The sequence below is a fragment of the Alnus glutinosa genome, chromosome 3, assembly GCF_958979055.1.
Source record: "Alnus glutinosa chromosome 3, dhAlnGlut1.1, whole genome shotgun sequence".
NCBI lineage: Eukaryota > Viridiplantae > Streptophyta > Magnoliopsida > Fagales > Betulaceae > Alnus > Alnus glutinosa.
This window is the reverse complement of record NC_084888.1, coordinates 34,731,268-34,756,914: the sequence shown is the minus strand read 5'-3', so window position 1 is coordinate 34,756,914 and position 25,647 is coordinate 34,731,268. Positions and strand designations below refer to the sequence as shown.

Below are 25,647 nucleotides of genomic sequence, written 5' to 3'. Positions count from 1 at the left end.
TACACTATTAGTTTTTTAGCTATTTTGGTGAGCCAATTTGATGAAAACTCTTAAACATCACTCCCAGCAGCCTCACCATTTTAACCAAAAAAATTTGATGACTGAAATTACTAGTCAAATTAGACCAGGTTGTTTCACTCAACAACTCTATTTCTATTTTCTCTCTCCCACGATCGCAATTCACTTTTTCATCTTTCTTCTTTCATTTTTCTCCCACCTTCACCCACAGGATACCTGAGCTCATCACCACAAGCCTGTCGTCCCCCTAGCGTCGCAGTCCAACGAGCCCACGCCAGATCCTTCCCGTCCGTCCAGTCCCACACCGGCCATCTCTCCATCAAGCCTCCTTCCTCTATTTGGATTCCTCTCCGCCCCATCTCAGCGAGCTCTCTCTCTCTCTCTCTCTCTCTCTCTCTCTCTCAATGTTCATATTTCTTTGCAAATCTAACCTCTGAGCACGGAGCGTCTGGGCTTACTGGGGTTAACCCAGGTGGACTTTGGCTTGGACAAGAGCTGGGTTTGGTCCTTGGAGGGTTTAGAGAGGGTGGTTGTGGATAGACGCTTGAGTTGCTCAGATAAAGATGGGTTTTTCTGGTTTTGTTCTGTCAAATTTGGAGACACCTTTGGGGGAGATTTGGAAGAGCTGCACAAAATGGTAAATCTCCTTACTCTGTGTTGTCTGTGTGGAGAGTTGAAGATAATGGGTCTCTTAGTGTCTGAGAGATGCCCTGTAAAATGGACATCTAGAGCCGTAGACAAAGCAGTAGCCATGGCAGAGAGAGAGAGAGAGAGAGAGAGAGAGAGAGAGTTGGTTTAAGACAAATCTTCCAGTATAGATGTTTTTCAGGATATTTTTGTAAACCTTATCTGAATCCAACTAATGACCCTAAAAACTGAGAATGTTCAGAAGAAAAAAGAAAGAAAGATTAAGTTGATAGAAAAAAAATTGGGTTATAGATCCACCCCGAAGGGTGGGTTTTAAATAGATAAATAATAAAAAAAAATTGAAAAATTATTATTTAAATGGAAATTCCATTTGACTAGTAAAATTTGGTGAGGCTGCTGGGAGAATTTTAATAAAGTGGCTCACCAGAATAGAAAAAAGTGATTTTTAGCTATTTTGGTGAGTAAAATTTGGTGAGGCTACTAGGAATGCTTATAAGTTATAAAATAATTTCTCTCCATTTATTTATGATTTAAATATAGCCAGCCACGAGACTGCAAAAATTAGACACGTACACACCGTCGAAAAGTAATGAAAAAGAGGCAACTTTTTCAAACCCTTTAGCACGATAAACCATTAATAAGATTCTTTGTCTACTTCGTGAGCAAGGAAACAAATTCTATAAAATGACCATCTTCAACCTATCATCTACTTCACTTTCGTGATCGTTGATTCAGAGTCTTCCTTCATCTACTTCATTTCCGTGATCTAGCTTCCAGACGTTGAGAATGGCCGGAGAAGGAGTGTGGCCAGCGATAGGGATTGACCTGGGGACCACGTACTCGTGCGTGGCAGTGTGGCAGAATGATCGAGTTGAGATAATAGTGAACGATCAGGGCAACAGGACGACGCCGTCTTATGTTGCTTTCACTGACAAAGAGCGTTTGGTCGGTAGTGCTGCCAAGAACCAAGTCGCCAGGAATCCCACTAACTCTGTCTTTGGTAATTAATCTCTCTCTCTTTTTTTTCTTTTCTTTCATTCTCTTTCTTTTTCAGATGTGATTGGCAGATTATGATCTCTTATAATTTTTTTTTTTGATTATATATTCTCAAATCGTGTAAATTTAAGTCGTTTATACATAAAATGGATTAAAAATGAGAATTAAGGATATTTTTATCAGGTTTTTACATTTTACGTCGTATAAAATATTTATGCAGAAAATTGTCTTTTAGTTTAGTAAAGAAGAATTAACTCTTCAAAAGTGAAGAAAAAATTATATATAATTTTTTTTTTTTTTTTTGGGGGCCTTGTTAAACTTTCATATATTTAATATGTAGTATTTTTCACGTCTTTCAATTTAAAAAACAGTCTGAATTCATATAATTTAAAATTTTAAAATTTCTTTAAAATTATAGAGCATTCTAATCTATGACACTACTGTAAATAGAGCATTTTACTGTCAATGGCGCCAATGTTCCGCGTGCTTATCAAGGGAGTGCCCATTTTATGGTCAGTGGCGTCTACATGTTCAAATTGGACGAAAGGAACATATGAATGCAATATATTAGGATTTTAATTCATGAAATCAGAAGTCTCAGGGTTCAAGTAAAACAGTGAAAGGCAATATATATATAATAAAACAAACTGTAATTTAGAATAGATCACAAAGGGTTTTTCAAAACTCAATTAAGATACAGGGCTTTTTTTTAAAAAAAAAAAAAAGAGGAAAAAGATGAAGAGTTGAAAGGTACGGTGATTGGTTATAAATCTAGATGTCCATTTTTAATTCAAACTCAATCAACAGGTGAAAAACATTTAAAGCGATCTCTTAGGAAATATTGAAATGACTTTCTTTTATATGATTGTTTTGTTATAGAAATAATAATAATAATAATAAACTCACAACCAATTATCTACTAGTATTGGTAACTTTACCATGTACTTCACAACACCATCGAATTTGATCTTGACCCAAAACGTAGAAGATCTTGACAAAAATAAATTACTTCTTGAGAAAATTGGCCACATAAATTGTTTTATATTTTCCAATGAGGTTACATTGATCTTGTGCCACATAGCTAGTCTTCCATTCCAATTCTTAATATGCCGATTGTTTTATAGTAAAAACAAAAAAGAAAAGAAAAAGGTAATGCCTATTTAGATCTCATCAATATTGAGATATGTTACTTCTTCAACTTTAGTCTTCTTGAATCATTTTTTCATTTTTCTCTTATTTGCAGATGCAAAGCGGTTGATTGGTAGGAGATTTAGTGATTCCTTAGTTCAAAATGATCTCAAGCTCTGGCCATTCAAGGTTATTGAAGGTCCTGCCGACAAGCCTATGATTGTGGTCACTTATAAGGGTGAAGAGAAGCAGTTTGCTGCAGAAGAGATCTCATCTATGGTCATAAAATATATGCGTGAGATTGCAGAGACCTACCTTGGCACAACTGTGAGGAATGCCGTAATTACTGTCCCTGCCTATTTCAATGATTCACAGCGTAAGGCCACAAAGGATGCTGGAGGCATTGCAGGTCTCAATGTCATGAAGATAATCAACGAACCAACGGCCGCAGCCATTGGTTACGGTCTTGACAAGGTGGACATTGGTAAGAGAAATGTGTTGATCTTTGATTTGGGTGGTGGCACTACAGATGTCTCACTACTTACCATTGACGAGGGTACTTTTGAAGTGAAGGCCGTTGCGGGAGATACTCACCTCGGAGGTGAGGACTTTGATAACAGAATGTTAAAGCACTTTGTTGAAATATTTAATAGGCATCACAAGGAGGATATCAGTGGAAATGCTAGAGCTTTAAGGAGGTTGAGAACTGCTTGTGAGAGAGCAAAAAGAATTCTTTCTTCTACAGCCGAGACTACCATTGAAGTCGATTCTTTATATAATGGTATTGATTTCTCCTCAAGTATTACTCGTGCTAGATTTGCAGAACTCAATATGGACTTGTTCAGGAAGTCTATTGAGCTTGTGGAGAAATGTTTGACTGATGCTAAGATGGACAAGAGCGGAGTCCACGATGTCGTTCTTACTGGTGGTTCTTCCAGAATTCCCAAGGTGCAAGAACTGTTGCAAGACTTGTTTGATGGAAAGCAGCTTAGCAAGAGCATCAACCCAGATGAAGCTGTGGCTTACGGAGCCGCTGTTCAAGCTGCAAAGATGGCCGGTATGGGTAATGAGAAAGTTCAACACATTGTGCTATTGGATGTCACCCCTTTGTCCCTTGGGGTGAGCTTTGGTTATGAAGGGCACATGTCCGTTGTGATTCCGAGGAATACTGCCATTCCTACCAAGATGGAGCAGAACTACACCACCATTTATGACAACCAAACTTCAGCTTTGTTCCCAATTTATGAGGGTGAGAGAGCCAGAGTTGTGGATAACAACTGGTTGGGAGAATTTACGCTTTCCCCCATTCCTGCAGCACCCAAGGGTGTCGCTAATATGAAAGCATGCTTTGAGATTGATGCCAATGGTATCTTGAATGTTTCTGCCGTGGAGCAGACCACTGGTGTAAGTTACAAAATCACAATTACAAATTACAAGGGTTCACTATCCACACAAGAGATTCATAGGATAGTACAGGACGCAGAGAAATACGAAGTTGAAGATAATGAGCACAAGAAGAAGGTTAGGGCTAAGGAAGCTTTGGAGAAGTATGCGTTCAAAATGAGGAACATTCTCAATGATAAGGAGATTGGTGAAAAGCTTGACGCTGATGGTAAGGAGAAGATTGAAGCTGCTGTTAAGCAGGTGATTCATTGGTTAGATGGTGTCCAGCTGCTCCAGCATGCGGAGGGAGATGAGTTCAGGGACAAACTGATTGAACTTGAGTTAATATGCAATCCCATCATCGCAAATATTAAAAATGAAGACAATTAGAACACTAGAGGATCCGTTATAGCACCTTATCAGTGCAAATGTATCCCGACTTGTTTTGGGCATTTTTGTTGCCAGTGTGTTTTGATGACAGTTAATTTTCTTAGTTATCAAACGTGAACGGAATATTAAAAGAAATTTGGTTAGTTACTTATTAAACTCGAACGGAATATTAACCTAGTGAAGAGAACGGGGAATATTAATTAAATGTTTGATTTTGTTTTTTTAATGTTTTTAAGATAACTAGCTAGTAATTTAAAATGGTATCTGAACAAAAGTTTTGAGTATTAACATTATTTCCGTAATTCACCTTTCATTTGAATTGAACATTTTACGTGTTAAGTACGTATCCATATCAGTTACTAACTCACACATGAGAAAGAGTATCTTTTATTTAAATTGAACATTTCAAGTATTGAGTCTCACTTGTTGACTAAGAGTTTGTGCCGACACTTAAGGGAGAATATTTGGAATACGAATTAAATGATGAAATTCACAAATTCTTATCAACTTAAGCTTTTGAGATAAATAGAGAAAAAAAAATTATATCTTAGCATACAAAATAAATATTATGCTGAAACATGTAGTGAAAAAAGATTTAGAATCCCTTCATCCATTTTTGCTCAAACAAATTAAAGAACCAGCAACAGAAACTTGAAAAATAATTTAGTAGAGAGGTATTTCCAACCTATACCTAATTGTACCTTAAGCTCGTACTGATAGATCGATTATACATTTCTTTTATTTATATGCTCGATTTGAGACCCTCAATTAATTTTTTTTAACTAATTTATTTCTCCCATCAAATAATAAGAAATCAAAATAAAAATAAAAAAATTATGATTTCGACTCACCGAATAATTATTTATTTAAAATAAATTATCGAACCGTCGCAAGACGTTTGCCTTGGAATGTGTCTCCCAAATCTCATGTCGCGCCTGTGGAATCCAGCTTATCTGTTGTAGTTTTACACTACAACATCTGTAAATCAATGAACAGTTAAGATTGTTCCAAAATTGTCTTATCTCGAAGTTATCTGAAGCAAACGTTTCATTTGTACATGGTTTCCTGCTTGATGTCGTTTAAGGGCAGTGGGAACATGTTCCACTTTTTCTTTTCTTTTTGAAGGAAAGATAAATCTTTCATTGATCAAAAGAAAGGTATAGACCAAACCACCATATAGGTGTACACAAGACATCCCCAAATAAGGGAATATCTCACCTGAGCCAAAAGACTCAGACCAATACAGGCAGCACTGCTACAAATAAAAACCTAGCCAAACAAAATGATGCCTCTACGGTGACAAACACAGAGCAAACTGCCAAAAGAACACACCAACAACCAAAACCACCGGATCAACACCAAGGGGATAAACAACTCCACCATTAGCTCAAAAGGCTAAGGGGAAACAACAAGACAAACAAAAAATAAAAACAACTACAAATGCAAAGGCCGGACCATTTCTCCCACTTCCCACAACTACAAAACAGTTTGATGCACGTTCTGCGATTCCAAGAAAATCACCCCCAATGATTCCTGAGTAGTTCCAAGAAAATCGTCCCTAGTCCGCACCCAAAAAAATTGCCCACAATCAAGCAAAGTCGGTTCGGAATTTGTGTCGCACGTCGCCCCAGTTGCAAAAAAATCGGTGAAAACAAAAACGCTGAAACCGCCGATCCCCTTTCCTCTAAACCGCCCTTCCAGTGCAAAATCCCTAAGCCGTCACTGCTACAAAACAACCATGAATAGCATCTGAGCGATGTCGTCTCTGGTATGGACAACCGAACTAGCATCGGCGGATCAAAAAGGCCAAAAAATCCTTGGAAGAAAAAACCAAACTAGGACTTGTACGATTTCGTCACGCGATTTCGTCTCCAACGTAACCAACCAAACCAGCGGCAAATCACAAAATCTTGGTAGAAATCAGACATCGGGCGCCGCAAATCAGGAGAAATCGTCTGCCGATTACACCCTACCAAGTGAAAGAAAAACCTTCTCCAGCCCGTAACCGCTTCAGATGCATACGACACCCAAAGAGAGAATGAGACTTATTCACAAAACAAAACCTACCACATCCTACGGGAGGAGGGAAGCCAAAGGATCCCCTCCTCCCTTGTCACGCCCAAAAAAGACCTTTGCTCACAGAGGAAAAACGATAGATTTTTTTACCACATATCGCCTTAGTGGCAACGAAGTTGGAACATGTTCCACTTCGTCTTGCTTCTCGACATTTGTGCATGCTGGTTCTCGACACAAGCCGGCCGGTAACATAGCCGAAGATTCTTCTTCTTGCCATATTTAGTCTCAGGGTTGGGTTGAGACTTGTTGGGGTCAAGTGAAAGTCAAAATCATTCTCGTTGTTGATTTGAGTAACGCTTTCTCCACCACATGGCATTTCTCTCTCTTCTTAGTTCTCGTCAAAGTACTATGCAAGAAGCTTGGTGCGAGAAAGTTTCGTTTCTAAGGGGAGAACGTTCAGGTTTCTTTCTCTCTCTCTTTTCGGCAAATGAAAAGTAAGAAAAATGGGTCTCTCACTTCCTCTGTTTCCTTTGCATTTGTTGAAAAAGAATGAAAAGAAATGGGTTTCTGAATTTGTATTTGATGAATAAAGAGTAACAAAATGGGTCTCTCTCTAGCTCTTCGACCAACAAAGGAGGGTGGGTTTTTTTTTCTTTGAACAGGAGAGGCCTTCTTGTCAATACAGGGGTTAATAAAAGGAAAAGACAAAAATCCACTCCTTCTCCACACAATAGTTGCTTTCTTCCTCGCCAACCCAGCCAACTTTACCAAGAGTGCTTCAACACCCAATTAAAGGGCAAAAACATACAAAGGCAACCATCTTACCTTCCAGCTGAGAGATCGGTCAAATTGCCTATCAAGCAAATCCAGATTCATTGACTTGCAGAGAACAAAAGTTTTGAAGTAGAAAACTCCAAAACCGCAAGCTGCATGAACCACCAGACGAGATTACTGGTACACCGAGACGTGACTACCAGACTGAAGCAAGATAAATGGGGAGGAAAACTGAACTGGATCTTCCGTTCACCGGGAATTCCGAGCAGTGGGTTTCTGAGCGTGGGTTTTTTAAGCAAGGGTATTTCGAACACCGGGGTCTTCAAAGCACAGGTCTCCTAAGCGTGAGTCTTTCGCTCGACCCTTGAAGCGTCACCTCTATTGTTGGGCTTGCTCCAAGAACCAAGTTTTGCAGACATGTGGAGAAGCAAGACACACTACCCTTAAATAACGTCAAACAGGAAACCACGATAAGACAACTTTGTGTTTAAAACGACGACGTTTTGATATATATAAAAGCAATACAAAGCTATCAGCCACGACCATGGGTTGTCGCTAATAACTCAATATCCGCAATGAAGTTTAAGTCCTTACGCTATTAGTGACGACATCGAGGTCGTCGCTGTAACCTTTCTCGATGGAGCTAGCAATTGTTATGACCTATTATCGGCGACTTTTGAATTTTTAGCATCATCGTTTTGTCGTCGCTAAATACCAAAATTCTTGTAGTGAGAGGATATGAATCTTTTATTTGCTTGAATGTTTAAATGATACTGAAGTAAATTACAAAAACAGATTTGGTAATTACTTTTCCAAGTGTTTCTAGCCGTTCTTTCCAGTTGGATTGCTTGCAAATGCAGTTTCCACAAATTAAAATTCTGATAATTAAATTGGATTAGAGGCATTTCTAAATATCAACCTAAACTAGCAAAAATGTATTCCAAACAAACCCAGAAGCAAAAATGTTCAAATGCTGAAACTGGATTTGAATTTAAAGCTAGGCCACATATAGCATATATTGATCAGTCTGACCTGAATAAAAAAATTTCTGTTCGAACATATTTATTTCATTCTCTCTCAGGTTGTTTCAGCTTAGTCCCATCAATACTCTCCGCTGGAGCCTGGTAGCAACGTCTGCACACAGTAGTAGTAGAAAAAAGACATGTCAAGATCTAACTATGAACATAGTCTTTCGGATATTTTATGAAACACTTCATGATCACTGACTTCCAATTTATCAACTTTTGTATAAGAAATGATATAATATATAAACTAACGTCATGAGAGAAAAAGATTTACATTTGCAAAACTTGTTGTTTAAGTAAGAGACAATATTTATCTAAAAGATAGATTTAGATTCACCTTTTTGTCCAATATTTTTTTTTTTCTTATTTCTTCAACTTTATGTAGTTTCACATCTTTATATTTCCAACATAGTTTACCGGTGCATATATCCTCTGGCTCTCTCTACTAAGAGGTAAAGGTACTGCCCACTCTCTTCTGCCCGTACAGCTTTTGATATGCTGTCTGAGAAGAATTTGATTTCTTAACAATACGGTTGTTGATGGTTATGCCAAAAATCTGAATCCTGAAGAAGCCTTTCAACTTTTTCATGAGTCCGCTGTAGAGAGCCGAGGAACGTGGAAGAAATGGAAACGGTGGAAGAAATGACAAAAAAGGACAGGAGACAGGCTGGATGGGATTAATTTAGAGTTTTTCTTTTTTCTTGAGTACGTGGCCGGTCGATTTAATGAACTAAAGAGGATCTGGATCCTAAACATATACACTATTAGGGATTATAAATAGTATATAAATTATAAAATAATTTCTCTCCATTTATTTATGATTTAAATAAATCCACGAGACTTGCAAAAAGAAAAGAGAAAGAGATAAAGTAACCTCCGTATTTGCTTTAGAAACGAATGAAAGTCATTTCATGTTAAAGAGGCAACTTTTTTCAACCCTTTAGCACGATAAGATTCTCTGTCTACTTCGTGAGCAAGGAAACAAATTCTATAAAATGACCATCTTCAACCTGTCATCTACTTCACTTTCGTGATCGTTGACTCAGAGTCTGCCTTCATCTACTTCATTTCCGTACGTGATTCCAGACTTCGAGAATGGCCGGCGAAGGAGAGTGGCCTGCGATAGGGATTGATCTGGGGACCACGTACTCGTGCGTGGCAGTGTGGCAGAATGATCGAATTGAGATAATAGTGAACGATCAGGGCAACAGGACGACGCCGTCTCATGTTGCCTTCACTGACAAAGAGCGTTTGGTCGGTGATGCAGCCAAGAACCAGGTGGACAAGAATCCCACTAACTCTGTCTTTGGTAATCTCTCACTAACATTTCCCTTTTTCTTTTCTTTCCTTCTCTTTCCACTTTCTATGTGACACACAGTAAACCAAGGACAAAAATTTCCTCCAAACCAGTTTGTAAGAAATTTTCTACAACCCACATATAAAAAAAAGTGACACGCGTTCTTTTCACATATTTTTTTTAATAACATGTGCTTCTTACATGCATTTTTAATAGCATTAATAAAAAATATGTGATTCTCACATACTTAAAGGACATATGTCACTTTTATATGTAGGTTGTAGGAAATTTCCTACAAATCAGTTTATAAAAATTTTTTATCCATAAACCAAAAACAGAAAAGAAAAAGAAAAACTAAGCTTTATTGTCAATGGCGCGTGCTTATCAAGGGTGTGCCAATTTATGCTCAGTGGCGTCTACATGTGTTCAAATTGGACGAAAGGAACATATTTAAATAATATATGAAGGTTTAGGATTTTAATTCATGAAATCAGAAGTCTCAGGTTTAAGTTAAACAGTGAAAGGCTATATATATATATATAATAAAATAAACAGTGATATAGACTAGATTATATACATGGTTTTTCTGGGGAAAAAAAAAAGGAAAAAGAGGAAGAGTTGAAAGGTGATTGGTTATAAATTGATATGAAAATGGAATTTTAAGCGGAGTAGGTATGAATATTAAAATATATAATATATATGGTAGGATATTTTTCTTATTTTAGAGTATATGTTATGATTTGATACTTTCTTTATACGATAATTACTCTTTAAAGGATTGATTGTAATTGACGGTAATCAAATCAAATCAAATTTGTTTATTATTATTATTATTATTTTCACCTCTAGGGTTGTAATATTTTCTATTTAAGCATGATGAAATAATGAGGTATGTAGAAAATTAATCTCAAACATTGTGTTCAAAAATATTTAAGTTCTCTTTCACGAATTTAAAGGGTCTAGATTCTTTCAAAACCTAACAAATTATCCCGTTATATGTCTATAAAATCATTCACATAACATAAATCTAGATGTCCATTTTTAATTCAAACTCAATCAACAGGTGAAAAACATTTCAAGCGACCTCTTAGGAAATATTGAAATGACTTTCTGATCTTATATGATTGTTTTGTTATAGATTTAATAAAAAATAAAATAAACTTACAACAAATTGTCCGCTAGACGATCTTGACCCAAAAAGTAGATGATCTTGATAAAAATAAATTACTTCTTGAGAAAATTGGCCAAATAAATTGTTTTGTTTTTTCCAATGAGGTTACACGCATTGATCTTGTGCCACATAGCTCTCTTTCATTCCAATTCTTAATATGCCGACTGTTTTAAATATATAGTTTTTAGAGGTATATGGAACCTACTAACTGCACAAATTCATTTTCAAATCCTAAATATGATCCTACGCCACCATAACAATTTATTAGTAAAAAACAAAAAAGAAAGAAAGAAGGTAATGCCTATTTAAATCTCATAAATATTGAGATTTGATACTCTTACTTTAGTCCTCTTGAATCATTTTATCAATTTTCTTTTATTTTACAGATGCAAAGCGGTTGATTGGTAGGAGATTTAGTGATTCCTCAGTTCAAAACGATATCAAGCTCTGGCCATTCAAGGTCATTGAAGGTCCTATCGACAAGCCTATGATTGTTGTCACTTATAAGGGTGAAGAGAAGCATTTTGCTGCCGAGGAAATCTCATCAATGGTCCTCAAAAAGATGCGTGAGATTGCTGAGGCATACCTCGGCACAACTGTGAAGAATGCTGTAGTCACTGTCCCGGCCTACTTCAATGATTCACAGCGTAAGGCCACAAAAGATGCTGGAGGCATTGCAGGTCTCAATGTCATGAGGATAATTAGCGAACCAACGGCTGCAGCCATTGGTTACGGTCTTGACAAGGTGGGCAGTGGTAAGAGAAATGTGTTAATCTTTGATTTGGGAGGTGGCACGACTGATGTCTCACTACTTACTATTGACAATGGTACTTTTGAAGTAAAGGCTGTTGCTGGAGACACTCATCTTGGAGGTGAGGACTTTGACAACAAAATGTTAAAGCATTGCGTTAAAATATTTAAGAGGCATCACAATGAGAACATCAATGGAAATGCTAGAGCTGTAAGGAGGTTGAGAACTGCTTGTGAGAGAGCAAAGAGAATTCTTTCTTCTGCAGTCGAGACTAACATTGACGTCGATTCTTTATATAATGGTATTGATTTCTCCTTAAGTATAACTCGTGCTAGATTTGCGGAACTCAATATGGACTTGTTCAGGAAGTCTATTGAGCTTGTGGAGAAGTGTTTGACTGATGCTAAGATGGACAAGAGCGAAGTCCACGATGTCGTTCTTACTGGTGGTTCTTCCAGAATTCCCAGGGTGCAAGAACTGTTGCAAGACTTGTTTGATGGAAAGCAGCTTAACAAGAGCATCAACCCAGATGAAGCTGTGGCTTACGGAGCCGCTGTTCAAGCTGCAAAGATGGCCGGTATGGGTAATGAGAAAATTCAAAACATTGTTCTCTTGGATGTCACCCCTCTGTCCCTTGGGGTGAAGGTCCGTCTTGATGAGATGTCCGTTGTGATTCCCAGGAATACCGCCATTCCTACAAAGATGGATCATGATTACACCACTTTTTTTGACAACCAAACTTCTGTTTTGGTCTCAGTTTATGAGGGTGAGAGAGCAAGAACTGTGGATAACAACTGGTTGGGAGAATTTGAGCTTACCCGCATTCCTGCAGCACCCAAGTGTGTCCCTCAGATTAAAGTATGCTTTGAGATTGATGCCAATGGTATCATGAAAGTTTCTGCCGTGGAGAAGACCACTGGCATTAGTTATGGTATCACAATTACAAATTACAAGGCTTCGCTATCCACTGAAGAGATTCATAGGATGGTTCTGGACGCAAAGAAATACGAAGTTGAAGATGATGAGCACATGAAGAAGGCTAAGGCTAAGGAAGCTTTGGAGAACTATGCGTACAAAATGAGGAGCACTGTGACTGATAAGGAGATTGGTGACAAGGTTGACGCTGCTGGTAAGGAGAAGATTGAAGCTGCTATTAAGCACGTGATTCGCTGGTTAAATGGTATCCAGCATGTGGAGGCAGATGAGTTTGAGGAAAAGCTAATTGGACTCGAGTTAATCTGCAATCCCATCATTGCAAAGATATCTAGACGACAATAAGCGATTGAGCAGCTCCTCTCATAAAAAAGATGACAATTATTTTGATGACGACAACTAGGACACTAGAGTCCGATATAGCACCTTATCAGTGCAATGGATGAAATTAGGAACTATATATTGAGTATCCCGACTTTATTTTTCCAGACTTAATTTTGTGTATTTTTGTTGCCGGTGTGTGTTTTGATGTGGCTTTGTTCGGTAGTAGTGGGAAAATTTGAAATTTGATGTGTAATTGATGGTTTTGTCATTGTTGATGCGAATGTTATTGTTTCATTGCGTTTTAGAACAACAACTTTGAGTATATGTCCGCTACGATGATAAGGCTCAATGATGATGTGAAACGTTGATGTTTGTGGTGGAATCGAAGTAAAGCCTGACCTGGATTTTGGGATTCTAAATAAATTGGATTGAGGCATCTTGCTTTATCTAGGTTCTAAACGTCAACCTAAGCGAGATGTTTCGAAATATTGTGCCCGGCCTAAACCCCACCCAACAATGATGAAACGTTACTTCATTAATTAATTAAACACGAATAATGAGAGAGATGAATGTGCCTAATTAATCTAACCATGGTCTATGCAATCCTTAATTGCCTGCTATATATATAAGAAAACATGTCCATCGAGTCAATTACCATTAATTGCCACTTGTCTTGAAGATCAAACTAATTTTCTTTTATAAAAAAATGTAAAATTAGTCTATGCAATTATATTGATGTACGATGAGCTTTATGTGGTATAATATTGATTTTCTTGTAATATGCTAAAATAACAAATAATAAGTTCCTATTGTTAACTTAATTTCGTTCAACATCTTGACGAATTCCGTTAATGTTTCATGTTAGATCAAATTATGTAATTAATGACATGTGTCGTCCATAATTTTTATTTTTAAAGCTAAGCTAAAAAAAAAGTGTTACTTGGCCTCATCTTTTGACCAAATAGAAGGTGACCGAAGCCTTGAGATGGTTCGGCCACCTATTTCCGGTGAAAATCTCATCCAAAACTTTTCAATGGGATCAAAATCCCCTGGCCTAAGCTCCCACCGAGTATTTGCAAGCGAAAATCAAAGCAAATAACCACAAAAATTATTCAAAAGAACCGAAAAGAAGAAGAAAAAAAAAAAACTGGAGGCAACCAAGCTGCTGGCTAGGGTCTATGCCTATATCATCTGCCCCGGCACTCCTTGTCAAGAGTCCTAATCTACTAGTCAAACATTCCATGTCAGCTAGACTCAAAAAGCCTTTCAAAAAAAAAAAAAAAAAAACTAGACTCAAAAAGCTTTAAACCTTATAGTAGTTAAAAGCACGGGCAGCAAGACTAATGCACGATCTTAAATATATACGATTTTATCAATTTTATTTTTAAAAAACTTCTTTATGCATAAGCAATTATATATAACAAATATTGTCAATAAAATTATGCAAGTGACACATACTTTAAAGATTAGGACATTTTTTTTTTTTTTTTTGCTTCTTCTAATTTAGTCTTGTTGAATCATCTTCTCATTTTTCTCTTATTTATTTTGCAAATGCAAAGCGGTTGATTGGTAGGAGATTTAGTGATTCCTTAGTTCAAAATCATATCAAGCTCTGGTCATTCAAGGTCATTGAAGATCCTGACGAAGAGAAGCATTTTGCTGTAGAAGAAATATCATTTATGGTCTTAAAAAAGATGGGTGAAATTGCAGAGGCCTACCTTGACAGAATTGTGAAGAATGCTGTAGTCATTGTTCTGACCTACTTCAATGATTCACAGCATAAGGCTACAAAGGATGCTGGAGGTATTGAAAGACTCAATGTCATGAGAATAATCAATGAACCGATAGCCGCAGCTGTTGGTTACGGTCTTGACAAAGTATGCATCAAAAAGAGAAATGTTTTGATATTTGATTTGGGTTGTGGTACTACAGATGTCTCAATACTTACCATTGATGAAGGTACTTTTGAAGTGAATGCTGTTACTGGAGACACTCACCTTGGAGGTGAAGACTTTGACAACCAAATGTTAAAACACTTTGTTAAAATATTTAAGAAGCAGTACAAGGAAGACATTAGTGGAAATGCCAGATCGTTAAGGAGGTTGAGAACTGCTTATGAGAGAGCAAAGAAGATTCATGCTTTTGCAACTGAGACTATGATTGAGGTTGATTCTTTGTATAATGGTATTGATTTCTCCTCAAGTATTACTCGTGCCAGATTTGCGGAACTCAATATGAGCTTGTTCAAGAAGTTTACTGAGCTTGTGGAGAAGTGTTTGACATTTACTGATGCTAAGATGGATAAGGGAGGAGTCCACGATGTCGTTTTTACTGGTGGTTCTTCCAGAATCCCCACAGTGTAACAGCTGTTACAAGACTAGTTTGATGGAAAGCAGCTTAACAAAAGCATCAACCCAGATGAAGTTGTGGCTTACGAAGCCGTTGTTCAAGCTGCAAAGATGGATGGTATGGGCTAGGGATGTAATCGAGTCGAGCCGAGCCGAGTCGAGTTTGAAGATTTCAAGACTGGCTCGTTTATGAGTCGAGCCTAAATAGTCGAGCTCGAATTCGAGCCGAGCTATAAATTACATGTTCAAGCTCGGCTCGTTTAAAACTCGGGTGAGCTCGAGCTCAAGCTCGAGTTCGTTGAAAATGACATTTTAGTCGAGCCGGGTTACTGGACAAGCTCGGCTCAACTAGAGCTCGATGTAAACTATTAAATTTTTCAATGAGTGATCAAAGCAGAATTCAAGCCCAAATTTATGAAAAACCTCTATGCATTTATTAATAACATAAATATATAATATGTAAGTATATAAGGCATATTATAAAATATATTACATAACTATAGTTTATAAGTAACAAATTAATAATATGTTATTATATATAACTACAGAGTATAAACAATGGTATATGTATAATGTGAACAAATAGTAAGTCTAATATATTCTATATAACTAAGTAACTATAATATAAGTATAATATATAACTATTGTTAACCATGTGTGATGTGATATATGTGTTTATATATATATGCTAACTATTTAATATTGTTATATTGTTATATACTAACTATTAATAAATTAATATGTTAATTTAACATACTAAATATTGTTATCAAAGTATTATAATTAATATGTAATACTATATATATTATACTATGTTTACTATTTACTAATATATATGTAAGATATGAACGAGCTAACGAGTCGAACTAACTTGTTGGGCGAGCGATCCGGTCGAGCTTTAAACTAGTTGAGCTCGCGAGCCCCTATCGAGTTTCGTCGAGCGAGTCGGGTATGTATCACTTACTAATTGAGCGGGTTTCAACAGTAACGATCGAGTTTCTACAGTATCGCGCGAGCTCGAGTTCGGATCGGGCTAAACCGAGCGGGTATCGAGCGGGCTGTCGAACGGACTGGCTTATTTACATCCCTAGTATGGGCAATGAGAAAGTTTAAGACATTGTGCTCTTGGATGTCACCCATATGCCCCTAGGGGTGGAGGTACGTGAAGGTGAGATGTCTGTTGTGATTCCGAGGAATACCACCATTCCCACCAAGATGGAGAAGAACTACGGTACCACCGCGCGGCTGTGACAGCCTAACTTCTATTTTGTTCTCTCTTTATGAGGGTGAGAGAGCAAGAGTTTTTTTTTTTTTTTTTTTTTTTTTTTTTTGAACAAATAGCATGTGCTATTTAGGATCTAAAATGCCCAAGGGCTACATTATGAGCAATGAGGGACATACCCCCCACACACTCTTAAGCCAGAAGGATCTGACTTAAAAAACAATTACATATGTGGAAACTCAAATTTCACTAAAATTACAATAAGCCCCCTAACAAAGAAAAATTCTAGTAAAACCTGAGCCATACATAGGCAATTGTACTTAGTAACAAGAGAATGCACAAACACATCTAAGCAACAAATTCAACTCAACACGTCGGAGGAATAACACTGTCCTCACCGGAGACCGGCGCGTGTACAACACGCGCCACCCCCGTAACCGCCAACCATCAGATCAGTCCACCAGTGCCCGGCCACCACCTTTGCCCGGCGAAAAAACGCCGGAACGAGACCTCCACGCTCTCGACGAAGAGAAAACTTCACTGGCGCGTGACGATCACGCGCCGGTCACCAATGATCCCGACGACCGGAACAAACAGCAGCGGGACAAGACGACGCCGGCGAACCCGTTTGAGCGGCGCGTGTCTCTAGAAAGCCGATGGCTAAGCGTAGATCTAGCATCCAAAGAATAGACAGATTAGGCACTAATGCCCTCCACCAGCGAGACAAAAACGAAGACAAAGCACCCCGCCGGACGCCTTGGGAAGAACCTCCTGCCAGAGAAGACGAAAAGAAAGAAAAACCAAACATAAATAAACACAAAGCTCCAGAGCCCGGATGACTCGGAGGACACAAACTCCACAGCCTAAACGGCTGGGAGAACAAAACCCATCACCATGGAAGACACCATGGGGGAAACAAAAAACACCACCAGGGAAGGGAGGCGAACAAGCCCCCCTTCCCGGCGAACAGCAGATTTCAAGCTTGTAACCAGAAACAGGCGCACGCGAGAGAGTCTCTCTCCTCAATGCTAAGAAGGTTTTTGAGAGAGCAAGAGTTATGGATAACAACTGGTTGGGAGGATTTAGGCGTTCCCCTATTCCTACTACACTCAAGGGTGTCACTCATACTAAAGTACGCTTTGAGATTGATGCCAATGGTATCTTGAATGTTTTTGCCGTGGAGCAGACCTCTGGCTTAAGTTACAATATCACGATTACAAATTACAAGGATTCACTATCCACAGAAGAGATTCATAGGATGGTCCTGGACGTAGAGAAATACAAAGTTGAAGATGATGAGCACAGGAAGAAGGTTAGGGCTAAGGAAGCTTTGGAGAACTATGCCTACAAAATGAGGAACATTGTCAATGATAAGGAGATTGGTAATAAGCTTGACGCTGCTGGTAAGAAGAAGATTAAAGCTTGCTATTAAGCACATGATTGAGTGGTTAGATGGTATCCAGCATGCGGAGGCAGATGCGTTTGAGGACAAGCTGATTGGACTTGAGTTAATCTGCAATCCCATCATTGCAAAGACATATGGACATCATTATTTTGATGATGACAATTAGAGTCCCCCATTCCTGCAGCACCCAAGGGTGTTGCTAAGATAAAAGTATGCTTTGAGATAGATGCCAATGGTATCTTGAATGTTTCTGCTGTGGAGCAAACTACTGGTGTAAATTGCAAAATCACAATTGCAAATTACAAAGCTTCACTATCCACGCAAGAGATTCATAGGATGGTACAGGACGCAGAGAAATACGAAGTTGAAGATGATGAGCACAAAAAGAAGGTTAGGGCCAAGGAAGCTTCGGAGAACTATGCTTACAAAATGAGGAACATTCTCAATGGTAAGGAGATTGGTGAAAAGCTTGGCGCTGCTGTTAAGCAAGTGATCATTGATTTGTTAGATGGTGTCCAGCATGCGAAGGGAGATGACAATTAGGACACTAGAGTCCGTTATAGCACCATAATTATCAGTGCAAATGCATCCAGACTTATTTTGAGCATTTTTATTGCCAGTGTGTTTTGATGACAGTTAATTATGTGTAGTGTTCAAATTTTCTTACTCTGTTATCAAATGTGATCGGAATATTAAAAGAAACTTGGTTAGTTAGTTATCAAACTCTATACCCTTTTGTATTTATCTTTATTAAATATTTGAACGGAATATTAACCTAGTGAAGAGAACGGGGAAACAAGTTGCTAGCGGTAAGAATATTAATTAAATTATTGATTTTTTTTTATATTATTATTTTAAGTTTTTAAGATAACTAGTAATTTAAAATGGTATTTAAACAAAAGTCTTAAGTACAAACATTATTTTCATAATTCACCTTATTTGAATTGAACATTTTACGTGTTAACCATCAGTATTAATTACTAAAGAAAAGTTTAAATTCACACATGAAGAAGAGTATCTCTCATTTAAATTGAACATTTCACGTGTTGAGTCTCACTTGTTGACAAAGAGTTTGTGCCGACACTTGAGGAAGAATTTTAGAATGCGAATTAAATAATGAAATTCACCATCTCTTATCAACTTAAACATTTGAGATAAATAGAGAATAAAATTACGTGTTAGCATACAAAATAAATATTATGCTAAAATATGTAGTGGAAAAAGATTCAAAATAACCTTTATCCATATTTGTTGAAGCGAATTAAAGAATCAGAAACAAAAACCTGAAAAATAATTTAGTAGAGAGGCACTATCTCCAACCTATACCTAATTGTACCATTACGTTGATTTTGATAGAATATACATGCTCTTTATTTATATGCTAGATTTGAGACCCTCAATTAAAACTTTTTACCTGATTATTTCTCCCATCAAATAACTAGAAATCAAAATAAAAATCAATTTTTTTTTGTAAGTAAAAATAAAAATAAAAATCAATTTTGATTTCAACTCTCCCAATAATTCTTTATTTAATATAAATTACCAAATCATTGCAAGACGTTTGCCTTGGAATGTATCCCCCAAATCTTGTGTCTCGCATGTGGGATTCGGCTTTTGTGCTGTAGTTTTAAACTACAACGCAGATGTTGTAAATTAATGAACAGGTAAGATTGTTCCAAAATTCTCTTAACTCAAACGCAATCGTTTTTAACTCAAAGTTATCTGAAGCAAACATTTTTCTTTTGTGGTTTCCTGCTTGATGCTGTTTAATGGCAGTGGGAATGTGTTCCTCTTCTTCTTGCTTCTCCACATCTGTGCAAGCTGGTTCTTGACGCAAGCTCAGCAACAGAGACGAAGATTCTTCTTCTTGCCCATATTAGTCTGAGGTTGGGTTGAGTCTTGGTGGAGTCAAGTGAAAGTCAAAATATCATTCTCGTTGTTGATCTGGGTCACGCTTTCTTCACCACCTGGCATTTCTTTCTCTTCTTAGTGCTCGTCAAATTACTACACAAGAAGCTTGGTCTGAGAAAGTTTTGTTTCTAAGAGGAGAACGTTCAGGTTTCTTTCTCTCTCTATTTTCGGCAAATGAAGAGGAAGAAAAATGGATCTCGCTTCCTCTATTTCCTTTGTATTTGTTGATAAAGAACGGAAAGAAATTGCATTTTGATTTTGTATTTGATGAATAAAGAGTAACAAATTGGGTCTCTCTCTAGCTCTTCGACCAACAAAGGAGGGTGGGTTTTTTTTCTTTGAATAGGAGAGGTCTTCTTGTCAATACAGGGGTTAATAAAAGGAAAAGACAAAAATCGATCCACTCCTCTACACAATAGTTTCTCTCTCCCTCGCCAACTCAGCCAACTTTACCAAGAGCCTTCAACACCCAATTAAAGGGCAAAAACATACAAAGACAACCATCTCACCTTCCGGCTGAGAGATCGGTCAAATTGCCTATCAGCATCTGAAGCGAATCCAGATTCATTGTCTTGCAGAGAACAAAAGGTTTAGAGTAGAAAACTCCAAAAATGCAAGCTGCATGAACCACAAGACGAGATTACTGGAACACCAAGACGGGACTACCGGACTGAAGCAAGATAAATAGGGAGGAAAACTGAACTGGATCTTCCATACACCGGGAATTCCGAGCAGTGGGTTTCCGAGCGTGAGTCTTTTAAGCATGGGTATTCCGAACACCGGGTCTTCAAAGCACAGGTCTTCTAAGCATGAGTCTTTCGCTCGACCCCTGAGGCGTCACCTCTATTGTTGGGCTTGCTCCAAGAACCAAGTTTGCAGAGATGTGGAGAAGCAAGACACTACCCTTAAATAGTGTCAAACAGGAAACCACGAGAAGACAACTTTGTGTTTAAAACGACGACGTTTTGATATATATAAAAGCAGTACAAAGTTATCCGCCCCGACCATGGGTCATTGCTGATAACTCAATATCCACGATGAAGTTTAAGTCCTTACGCTATTAGTGGCGACATCGAGGTCGTTGCTGTAACCTTTCTAGATGGAGCTAGCAATTGTTATGACCTATTATCGGCGACTTTTGAATTTTTAGCATCATCGTTTTGTCGTCGCTAAATACCAAAATTCTTGTAGTGAGAGGATATGAATCTTTTATTTGCTTGAATGTTATGATACTGAAGTAAATTACAAAAACAGATTTGGTAATTACTTTTCCAAGTGTTTCTAGCCGTTCTTTCCAGTTGGATTGCTTGCAAATGCAGTTTCCACAAATTAAAATTCTGATAATTAAATTGGATTAGAGGCATTTCTAAATATCAACCTAAACTAGCAAAAATGTATTCCAAACAAACCCAGAAGCAAAAATGTTCAAATGCTGAAACTGGATTTGAATTTAAAGCTAGGCCACATATAGCATATATTGATCAGTCTGACCTGAATAAAATTTCTGTTCGAACATATTTATTTCATTCTCTCTCAGGTTGTTTCAGCTTAGTCCCATCAATACTCTCCGCTGGAGCCTGGTAGCAACGTCTGCACACAGTAGTAGTAGAAAAAAGACATGTCAAGATCTAACTATGAACATAGTCTTTCGGATATTTTATCAAACACTTCATGATCACTGACTTCCAATTTATCAACTTTTGTATAAGAAATGATATAATATATAAACTAACGTCATGAGAGAAAAAGATTTACATTCGCAAAACTTGTTGATTAAGTAAGAGACAATATTTATCTAAAAGATAGATTTAGATTCACCTTTTTGTCCAATATTTTTTTTATACAGTATTTATTTTTCTTATTTCTTCAACTTTATGTAGTTTCACATCTTTATATTTCCAACATAGTTTACCGGTGCATATATCCTCTGGCTCTCTCTACTAAGAGGTCAAGGTACTGCCCACTCTCTTCTGCCCGTAAAGCTTTTGATATGCTGTTTGAGAAGAATTTGATTTCTTAACAATACGGTTGTTGATGGTTATGCCAAAAATCTGAATCCTGAAGAAGCAGAAGCCTTTCAACTTTTTCATGAGTCCGCTGGAGAGAGCCGAGGAACGTGGGAGAAATGGGAGCGGTGGAAGAAATGAAAGAAAGGACAGAAGATAGGCTGGATGGGATTAATTTAGAGTTTTTCTTTTTTCTTGAGTACGTGGCCGGTTGATAGCCTTGATCTTCAAAGAGATCCTAGCCATCAACCGGCTCTAATGAACTAAAGTGGATCTGGATACTAAACATATACACTATTAGAGATTATAAAATAATTTCTCTCCATTTATTTATGATTTAAATAAAGCTACGAGATTAGACACCTACACACTGTCAAAGAGAAAGAGATAAAGTAGCTTTCGTATTTGCTTTAGAAACGAATGAAAGTCATTTCATGTTAAAGAGGCAACTTTTTTCAAACCCTTTAGCACGATAAGATACTCTGTCTGCTTCGTGAGCAAGGAAACAAATTCTATAAAATGACCATCTTCAACCTGTCATCTACTTCACTTTCGTGATCGTTGACTCAGAGTCTTCCTTCATCTACATCATTTACGTACGTGATTCCAGACGTCGAGAATGGCCAGCGAAGGAGAGTGGCCAGCGATTGGGATTGATCTGGGGACCACGTACTCGTGCGTGGCAGTGTGGCAGAATGATCGAGTTGAGATAATAGTGAACGATCAGGGCAACAGGACGACGCCGTCTTATGTTGCCTTCAATGACAAAGAGCGTTTGGTCGGTGATGCTGCCAAGAATCAGGTGGCCAGGAATCCCACTAACTCTATCTTTGGTAATCTCTCACTTTTTTTTTTTCTTTTCTTTCCTTCTCTTTCCTCTTCCTATGTGACACACAGTAAACCAAAAAAGAAAACAAAAAGAAACACTAGGCTTTATTGTCAATGGCGCGTGCTTGTCAAGGGTGTGCCAATTTGTGCTCATTGGCGTCTAAATGTGTTCAAATTGGACGAAAGGAACATATTTAATCTATATATGAAGGTTTAGGATTTTAATTCGTGAAATCAGAAGTCTCAGGGTTTAAGTAAAACAGTGAAAGGCTATATATATATATATATAAAATAAAATAAACAGTAATTTAGACTAGATTATATACAGGGTTTTTCTGGGGAAAAAAAAAAAAAAGTAAAAAGAGGAAGAGGTGAAAGGTGATTAGTTATAAATTGATATGAAAATGGAATTTTAGGCGGAGTAGATATGAATATTAAAATATATAATATATATGGTAGGATATTTTTCTTATTTTAGAGTACATGTTATGAATTTATACTTACCTTATACAATAATTACTTTTTAGAGTATTGATTGTAATTGATGGCAAATTTGATTACCATATATATTTTTATTTATTTATTTTCACCTCTAGGGTTGTAATATTTTCTATTTAAGCATAATGAGAAGGTATGTAGAAAATTAATTTCAAACCTTGTGTTTGAAAATATTTAAGTTCTCTTTAACGAATTTAAATAGTCTAGATTCCTTTAAAACCTCACAAATTATCCCATTCTATGTCTATGAAATCATTCACATAACATAAATCTAGATGTCCATTTTTAATTCAAACTCAATCAACAGGTGAAAAACATTTCAAGCGATCTCTTAGGAAATATTGAAATGACTTTCTGATCTTATATGATTGTTTTGTTATAGATTTAATAAAAAATAAAATAAACTTACAACAGATTGTCTGCTAGACGATCTTGACCCAAAAAGTCGATGATCTTGATAAAAATAAATTACTTCTTGATAAAATTGGACAAATAAATTTTTTTATTTTTTCCAATGAGGTTACGCATTGATCTTGTGCCACATAGCTACTCTTTCATTCCAATTCTTAATATGCCGATTGTTTTATATATATAGTTTTTACTTTTTAGAGGCATATGGAACCTACTAACTGCACAAGTTCATTTTCAAATCCTAAATATGATCCTGTGCCACCATAACAATTTATTAGTTAAAAAAGAAAAAAGAAAAAGAAAAAGAAAAAAAGAAAAGAAAAGAAGGTAATGCCTATTTAAATCTCATAAATATTGAGATTTGATACTCCTACTTTAGGCCTCTTGAATCATTTTATCATTTTTCTCTTATTTTACAGATGCAAAGCGGTTGATTGGTATGAGATTTAGTGATTCCTTAGTTCAAAATGATATCAAGCGCTGGCCATTTAAGGTCATTGAAGGTCCTATCGACAAACCTATGATTGTTGTCACTTATAAGGGTGAAGAGAAGCATTTTGCTGCAGAAGAAATCTCATCTATGGTCATAAAATATATGCGTGAGATTGCAGAGGCTTATCTTGGCACAACCGTGAGCAATGCTGTAGTCACTGTCCCTGCCTATTTCAATGACTCACAGCGTAAGGCCACAAAGGATGCTGGAGGCATTGCAGGTCTCAATGTCATGAGGATAATCAACGAACCAACGGCCGCAGCCATTTGTTACGGTTTTGACAAGGTAGACATTGGTAAGAGAAATGTGTTGATCTTTGATTTGGGTGGTGGCACTACAGATGTCTCACTTCTTACCATTGACGATTGTAATTTTGAAGTAAAGGCTGTTGCTGGAAACACTCGTCTCGGAGGTGAGGACTTTGATAACAGAATGTTAAAGCATTTCGTTAAAATATTTAAGAGGGATCACAAGGTGGATATCAGTGGAAATGCCAAAGCTTTAAGAAGGTTGAGAACTGCTTGTGAAAGAGCGAAGAGAATTCTTTCTTCTACAGCCGAGACTACCATTGAAGTCGATTCTTTATATAATGGTATTGATTTCTCCTCAATTATTACTCGTGCTAAATTTGCGGAACTCAATATGGGCTTGTTTAGGAAGTCTATTGAGCTTGTGGAGAAGTGTTTGACTGATGCTAAGATGGACAAGAGCGAAATCCACGATGTCGTTCTTTCTGGTGGTTCTTCCAGAATTCCTAGGGTGCAAGAACTGTTGCAAGACTTGTTTGATGGAAAGCAACTTAACAAGAGCATCAACCCAGATGAAGCTGTGGCTTACGGAGCCGCTGTTCATGCTGCAAAGATGGCCGGTATGGGTAATGAGAAAGTTCAAAACATTGTTCTCTTGGATGTCATCCCTCTGTCCCTTGGGGTGGAAGTTCTTATAGGTGACATGTCCGTTGTGATTCCGAGGAATACCGTCATTCCCACCAAGATGGAGGAGAACTACACCACCACCTATGACTACCAAACTTCTGTTTTGTTCTCAGTTTATGAGGGTGAGAGAGCAAGAGTTATTGATAACAACTGGTTGGGAGAATTTAACCTTTCCCCCATTCCTGCAGCGCCCAAGGGTTTCGCTAAAATTAAAGTATGCTTTGAGATTGATGCCAATGGTATCTTGAATGTTTCTGCTGTGGAGCAGACTACTGGTGTAAATTGCAAAATCACAATTACAAATTACAAGGCTTCACTATCCACGCAAGAGATTCATAGGATGGTACAGGACGCAGAGAAATACAAAGTTGAAGATGATGAGCACAAGAAGAACGTTAGGGCCAAGGAAGCTCTGGAGAACTATGCGTACAAAATGAGGAACATTCTCAATGGTAAGGAGATTGGTGAAAAGCTTGACACTGATGGTAAGGAGAAGATTGAAGCTGCTGTTAAGCAGGTGATTCATTTGTTAGAAGGTGTCCAGCATGCGGAGGGAGATGACAATTAGGAAACTAGAGTCCGTTATAGCACCTTAATTATTAGTGCAAATGTATCCAGAATTATTTTGAGCATTTTTGTTGCCAGTGTGTTTTGATGATAGTTAATTATGTAGTGTGTTCAAATTTTCTTACTTTGTTATCAAATGTGAACGGAATATTAAAAGAAATTTGGTTAG

The 25,647-nt window shown here is 37.4% G+C and overlaps 3 protein-coding genes, 2 long non-coding RNA genes and 1 pseudogene across 5 annotated transcripts; 4 read left to right on the top strand and 2 right to left on the bottom strand.

The window, feature by feature from the left end:
* The first annotated feature begins 1,312 nt into the window (after nucleotides 1–1,312).
* LOC133862506 (heat shock 70 kDa protein 1-like) lies at nucleotides 1,313–4,698 on the top strand. The gene is made up of 2 exons (XM_062298341.1): nucleotides 1,313–1,666; nucleotides 2,906–4,698. Exons 1-2 carry the CDS (start codon nucleotides 1,453–1,455, stop codon nucleotides 4,561–4,563), a joined length of 1,872 nt encoding a protein of 623 aa, XP_062154325.1. The 5' UTR covers nucleotides 1,313–1,452; the 3' UTR covers nucleotides 4,564–4,698.
* A 3,618-nt stretch (nucleotides 4,699–8,316) lies between these two features.
* On the bottom strand, nucleotides 8,317–9,094 carry LOC133862726 (uncharacterized). The gene is made up of 2 exons (XR_009899281.1): nucleotides 8,796–9,094; nucleotides 8,317–8,487 (listed from the first exon to the last, which is right to left on the bottom strand). It is a non-coding gene; the product is annotated as an uncharacterized LOC133862726 (long non-coding RNA).
* Nucleotides 9,095–9,391: 297 nt separating this feature from the next.
* Nucleotides 9,392–13,148, top strand: LOC133862509 (heat shock cognate 70 kDa protein-like). The gene is made up of 2 exons (XM_062298343.1): nucleotides 9,392–9,687; nucleotides 11,233–13,148. The coding sequence occupies exons 1-2, from the start codon at nucleotides 9,474–9,476 to the stop codon at nucleotides 12,873–12,875; spliced, it is 1,857 nt and encodes a 618-aa protein (XP_062154327.1). The 5' UTR covers nucleotides 9,392–9,473; the 3' UTR covers nucleotides 12,876–13,148.
* A 448-nt stretch (nucleotides 13,149–13,596) lies between these two features.
* LOC133863405 (heat shock cognate 70 kDa protein-like) lies at nucleotides 13,597–17,995 on the top strand (annotated as a pseudogene).
* A 3,108-nt stretch (nucleotides 17,996–21,103) lies between these two features.
* Nucleotides 21,104–22,009, bottom strand: LOC133862518 (uncharacterized). The gene is made up of 2 exons (XR_009899234.1): nucleotides 21,653–22,009; nucleotides 21,104–21,330 (listed from the first exon to the last, which is right to left on the bottom strand). It is a non-coding gene; the product is annotated as an uncharacterized LOC133862518 (long non-coding RNA).
* Nucleotides 22,010–22,202: 193 nt separating this feature from the next.
* On the top strand, nucleotides 22,203–25,646 carry LOC133862513 (heat shock 70 kDa protein 1-like). Its single transcript, XM_062298348.1, has 2 exons — nucleotides 22,203–22,579; nucleotides 23,903–25,646. The coding sequence occupies exons 1-2, from the start codon at nucleotides 22,366–22,368 to the stop codon at nucleotides 25,477–25,479; spliced, it is 1,791 nt and encodes a 596-aa protein (XP_062154332.1). The 5' UTR covers nucleotides 22,203–22,365; the 3' UTR covers nucleotides 25,480–25,646.
* The last annotated feature ends 1 nt before the right edge of the window (nucleotide 25,647 follows it).